This window comes from Trachemys scripta, chromosome 2, assembly GCF_013100865.1.
Source record: "Trachemys scripta elegans isolate TJP31775 chromosome 2, CAS_Tse_1.0, whole genome shotgun sequence".
In the NCBI taxonomy this organism is placed as follows: domain Eukaryota; kingdom Metazoa; phylum Chordata; order Testudines; family Emydidae; genus Trachemys; species Trachemys scripta.
In genome coordinates, this window is record NC_048299.1 from 175,780,961 (window position 1) to 175,786,960 (window position 6,000).

At 45.5% G+C, this 6,000-nt stretch overlaps 1 protein-coding gene across 1 annotated transcript in view; it reads left to right on the forward strand.

Moving 5' to 3' along the window:
• The window catches only part of RNF182 (ring finger protein 182), a 40,483-nt gene extending 35,818 nt beyond the window's left edge, over positions 1-4,665 (forward strand). The window contains exon 2 of the mRNA XM_034759428.1: positions 3,477-4,665. Coding sequence (XP_034615319.1) covers positions 3,704-4,441 — 738 coding nt within the window. The 5' untranslated portion in view covers positions 3,477-3,703 and the 3' untranslated portion in view covers positions 4,442-4,665. The remainder of the gene's footprint in view (positions 1-3,476) is intronic.
• The last annotated feature ends 1,335 nt before the right edge of the window (positions 4,666-6,000 follow it).

Below are 6,000 nucleotides of genomic sequence, written 5' to 3' on the forward strand. Positions count from 1 at the left end.
GAGGTACACCACATGTTGTGATAGGCAGTTGTTGGACCCAGGAATCTTGAAAGGCGTGTTGTGGGGGTATTGATCACCATAACCGTGGAGATACAGCTGCAGGTTTTGCATCTGTTGTTGTGGCAGGGCGTGGTGCCGCTTTGAGTTGGTGTGTTCTGGTCTGTGTGGCGCTTGCTTGTGATGATGAGCCTGGAGAGGTTGGGTGGGTTACTTGAAGGCCAGAAGAAGGGGTTCAGGGAATCTGAAATAATGAGCCAAATCTACTACTTTTATAACTTCAATGGAATTTTGATGTCTTATAGTAGTGCTGAATCTGGCCAAATAAAGAGAATAGAATTGAGCAAAATACTGTATTTTTTGCTACACCGAAATACTTTTTTTAGCATACAATACATGTTTATGGTATGCAAGCGAATGTGATTAAAATTATGAGTAGAGTTGGTTGGAAAATGGGTTGGTTTGCTGCAGAAATGTTTGACTTTCATTTTTGGTTCAAATCTGAAAATTTAGGGCTTGAGGGTTTTTAACAAGAAGTTGAAATTTTCCGTGGCAAGCAGACTCTTTGTGAAAAAAATTTGGTTTCTCAAACTCCCAATTTTCTGTCAAAAAATAGTTTTGACAGAATTTTTGACCAACTCTAATTGTGAATTGATGAATTCACTGCCCTATCTCACATCCAGTACAAAAAGCCAGATGAGACTCAGGTTTTATAAATCCAAGGCCCAGAATTTTTTTAGGTTTTTTTTTAAGCCTTTTCTGGGGGACTTAGGATCCCTGAAGGGCAGCATTTCATCTTACTGTGCCCATTTTGTAGGTTTCCCAAATTCCTGATGGATTAGTATCTCGTGGCATTTATGTATGACTAAAGGTCATCTAGAGATACTAGGAGTAAAATAAAGACTAGTGTGAATGAATAAAGATGTGCAAAAAGTAACCACGGGTCATGTGAGATATACACCTCTACCCTGACATAATGCTGTCCTCGGGAGCCAAAAAATCTTACTGCGTTATAGGTGAAACCGCATTATATCGAACTTGCTTTGATCCATCGGAGTGCGCAGCCCCACTCCCCCGGAGCACTGCTTTACCGTGTTATATCCGTATTTGTGTTATATCGGGTCACTTTATATTGGGGTAGAGGTGTAAAATATCCACCTCTTGTGTCTCCTGGTATACTTAGATTTTAAGTTCTGTGCAGCAGGGACCAGCTGTTTGTATTATGTGTTTACAGTGCCTAGCATAATGCCTCCAATTGCTAACACAATACAAATAATAATTTAACTTATGAATAAGATGTGGAGGATGTATGGAAAGATTAGCAAATGAAGTGAGAAGATGTAGAAATAAGTTAAGAAAATGAATGATGGGGTCTGTATATTATAAATTCTCACAGGAGTATATTATTATATGTTTGTTCTATTTCATTGAACGAAACAGCAATGGAAAACAAAGTGTTGTATCTTGTGGAAAGAAAGTAAATTTTAAAAACCTAGAAGTGGAGAATTGAACCCAATTTGAACAGGAAGTTAAGACAAATATTACAAAATACAAGTACATTGGAATAAGAGATCCATAAAGGAGATGTTTGGTCGCCTGAGAGGATGACAATTAATTGACAGAAGAATCTAAAAAGAGAGACTATTCTGCCTCAGTGTAAGATGAAGATATAAATTTCCCGAGAGGAAAAAAATCAAGACCTTGCCAAAACTAATGGTCAAGAAAATAAAGTTTAAAGATTGATAGACAAATACAAATACAAGGACTTAGGCTGTGGTGAAGCCTGGAAACGCTCATCAGGGCCAGAAAACAAAAATATGTAGAGAGCTAAGTTTTGATTAGGACTACACAGTAATACCCAAAAGACTTCTCTCGACAGCCAGTAACCCCCTGACCGTGGCAGAAGCCATGGGATGGAGGAAGCTCCTCCTGTGGCCCCAGCAGAAGCTGTGGAACAGGAGAACCCTCCCCCCCCCCCAGTGGCCCCCAACCCTGGCAAAAGCTGCGGGACGGGGGAAGCCCCCCCCCGCACCTTTCAACCCTCTCCCTGGCAAAAGCTCCTGGGTGAGGAAAGCCCCCACAGTGGACCCCAGCCCCATCCCTGGCAGAGGAAGCCCCGAGTGCCCCGACCCTGTCCCTGACAAAAGCCGCAGGGCAGCAGGGGCAGTCCCCATGCCCGATCCTGCTCTCTGGCACAAGCACCTGGCAGGCAGGGCAGGAGAAACCCCAGAGCCCCGATCCTGGTCCCCTGCAGAAGTTCTCACTCCCTGCTACGGACCCAGGCTCATGGCACGGGGACAGAGCTTCTCTGGTCTGGAGGCCGTGGTGGCGGGGGGGGGGGTACAGAAAGGAGCAAACAGGTTGTGAGGCAGGCGGAATGGGGGGACCATGCGTGGAACAGGGGCAGATCCCAGGGAAGGGGCAGAAAGGGGTGGGGCTGTGGGCAGGACCATAGGCAGAAGTGGGGGGGGGAGGGCCCACCCATTTGCTCTAGCCCTGGGCCCTGGGAAATTTTAATCCACCTCTGCAAGCACAGCTCAGCTGGATCAGAGTATTAGGACAGGGTGTTCATAGTGGCAAGTAGCTAGCTGTGTCCACACTGTCTCTGGTACTCTGCCAGAGCATGAATTTGCTGTGGTCTTCAAAACATGTTGTGAAACGTAGTTTTTTGGCCAAGAATGTGAATGAATTTGGGGTAATATTATGGGAAGTTTTTTGCCCTCTGGCACATTGCACTGGTTTAAAGAGGTTGACAATTATTATTATCCAATGTAGGCAGCATTGGTTAATATTTTGTATTTAATATCTGTAACATGCCCCAAAGCCAGGATAATACACACAATATCTGTTACATAGCGGGACTTGTTTCTTTATGTCAGCACAACCCAAGCTGCAGGTCCTGATGGCAGAAACCCCACCCAGAACAAGGGGTGCAGCAATGCAAGTTTCCTACAACCTTCTTTCTAGTTAGGGGTCTACAACCAGTCATCACAGCATAGAAAGTCAGAAGCACCAGGAAAAAAGGGACAGAGCACTTGGGAGATGTACTGGTTGGGCTCAAAATATATTTTTAAGGGGGACTGTTGACTGGATAGTAAAAGCCCACGCCTCATTGCCCTGTGAGTTTGGCTTTGAGGCATAATGGAAAAGAGGTGCGCTTACAGCGGTGTAAGCTGTAAAGAGAGAAAAATAAAAAACAGGGTCCTAGATAAGTGAACAAATCTAACAGAACGAGGATCCAATAAGGGTTTAATGGGGTTAGAGAGGCAATGGGGCTATACATGAGACTAAAGATACATAAATGTCTGGAGTGGTATAAAATTTTATAATCAGCAAGGTTGCTGTATATGCCCTGTCTGACACACAAAAACTATTTTAAGAATGCTTTTAGAGAGCTTTTTAAATGTTGTTGGGAAGATAAAGCTGTAAAAGACTTGTCAATTCAGTGCTAACAATGCTAGACTCTCTTTCCTCTACAGAAACTCCACATTGTCTTGTTTACATGGATCCATGGCACAGAGTGAAGGACACACAGTACAAAGTCATTGACAGAAGCTGAAAATGAATGAAGATTACTGGTACTTGTGATGATGTTTTCCTGACTGATATGGGTGATGTGATAATCTGAGAGGCGCCCTAATAGCATCCTTAGTGAAGCATTTATTTTTGACTCCCATCATCATACGTCTACAAACCATTAGAAGAAATGATCAGTCAACTACCAGAGGATACTGTGGAGTCCCAGGGTTTAGATGAGCTTGAGTGCAAGATCTGTTACAACCGCTATAATCAGAGACAGAGGAAACCAAAAGTGCTGGAGTGTTGTCACAGAGTATGTGCCAAATGCCTTTGCAAGATCATAGACTTCGGGGATTCTCCTCAGGGAGTCATAGTGTGCCCATTCTGTAGGTTTGAGACATGCCTGCCTGATGATGAGGTTAGTAGTCTTCCTGACGACAACAACATCCTTGTGAATTTGGCTTGTGGGGGAAAGGGGAAGAAGTGCCTACCAGATAATCCTACAGAACTGTTGCTAACTCCCAAAAGGCTGGCATCTCTTGTTAGCCCTTCTCACGCTTCCTCCAACTGCCTGGTTATAACCATCATGGAAGTGCAGAGAGAAAGCCCACAGACTCTGAACTCCACCCCGGTGGTGGAATTCTACAGGCCCACGAGTTTTGACTCTGTTGCAACTGTATCCCACAACTGGACAGTGTGGAACTGTACATCCTTGCTCTTCCAGACCTCAATTCGAGTGCTCATTTGGTTGTTAGGTTTACTATACTTTAGTTCCTTGCCTTTAGGGATCTACTTACTGGTATCTAAGAAAGTCACCCTGGGGGTCGTTTTCGTCAGCCTTGTTCCTTCGAGCCTTGTTATTCTCATGGTTTATGGCTTTTGCCAATGTGTATGCCATGAGTTTCTGGACTGCATGTCTTCTTGATAACAAGTATAGTCAAATAAGATACTGCCATGTTTGTAGCATAATTTATCTTCTCTGTTGTATTCTTATTTATTATTATTATTCATCACACTAAACAGAAGCAGTAGCCACTATTTTATGATCCATTTATTTTGTTTTTTAATTTTGCTTTGATATTTATTGTGCTTTGTTCTACTTGTTCATTATACTAACCAATGGAAATAAAATTTACATGTCAATTTTTAAGGTTAAGCTATAGGAAAAAAAGCAAAATTGCCTAACCTGATGCTGCTGCCCTTATTCAGATAAGTAGCACTGGTCTTCAACTGGATTAGTCACGTGCGTCAGAGAAGCAGGACCAGGCCCTTGGAAGACATTGGAACATTAGGCATCCACCCAGGCAAAGCCTATATTATGTTCTGTTTTGTCATGTGTTATGTCTGTTAGTGAATTAAGTCTCTTTGTTGTTTATTATAAGAACAAGACAAGATACCATAGGTTCCACCAGCCTTTGCTATAGCACAAATCTTTGTTGGAGATAATTGGTTACTGACTTCCCTTTCTCCACTTAAAAGACAGTAGCACCCTGGGGTAGGGAGAGTCAAGATGTTTCTTGTCTTAGTAGAAAAATCTCTTGCGTACATCTCTCCCCCATACACTCACCATGCATGCAATTCTCCTTATACTTGCAGCTCCCCTTGAGACTCCACCCCAAGACGCAACCACGCATGCTCACTCCCCAGGGCCGGCTCTAGGCACCAGATGAGAAAGCACTTGCCTGGGGTGGCACATTGGCTGGAATGCCGCCCCTTACAATCTTGGGGCGGCACATTCCGGCTGCCCTGCCGTGGTTCTTTTTTTTTTTTTTTTGCGTTGGCAGCCTGGTCTGCAGCTCCGGGGCTCCCGGCTGGCTCCCTGCACTCCGCCAGTCCCAGCCCAGCCCTGCAGGGGCACGGACCCCGGCCCAGGGTGCAGGAACTAGCTATCCCCGCCGCTCACTGTGCCACCGGGCTCCCCGGGATGCACCACTCCCCGCCGCCTGCACCGGCCTCCGCCTCCCACGCCGCTCTCAGCTCAGCCCAGCCGAGCCACCTTTAAAGGAGTGGCTGAGCCAGCACCTCCTGCAGCCCCTGGGGGCTCTGCCTGCCCAGCCGGGAGAGGCAGCCCAAGGCCGGGGGGGGGAGCCCTTCTCGCCCAGCTGCGAGGCACCGCCCTTCACCCCCCTGCGAGCCGCCATGACCACGCTCCCTGGGGTTTTGGGGTTTTTTTTTCGTTTTTTTTGCTTGGGGCGGCAAAAAAGCTAGAGCCGGTCCTGTCACTCCCTCATGAGCAGCTTATTTCTATGTGCACTCCTTACTGAAATGGCCAACTCCTTTGGACTTCCCTTCACCGATTCAAAGTTCTCCTATGAATTGCTCTAACCATGTCCCATTAAACCTTCACTCGCCGTGTGCATTTCCACCTCTATAAAACACATTAACCCCATGAGGTCCCCTAGTAAGACACTTGACCAACCTTATGGATTCTCACCTTCTGGTAGATACACAAGAGAACCTCCCTTAGTTCCTTTAGCTGCAAGA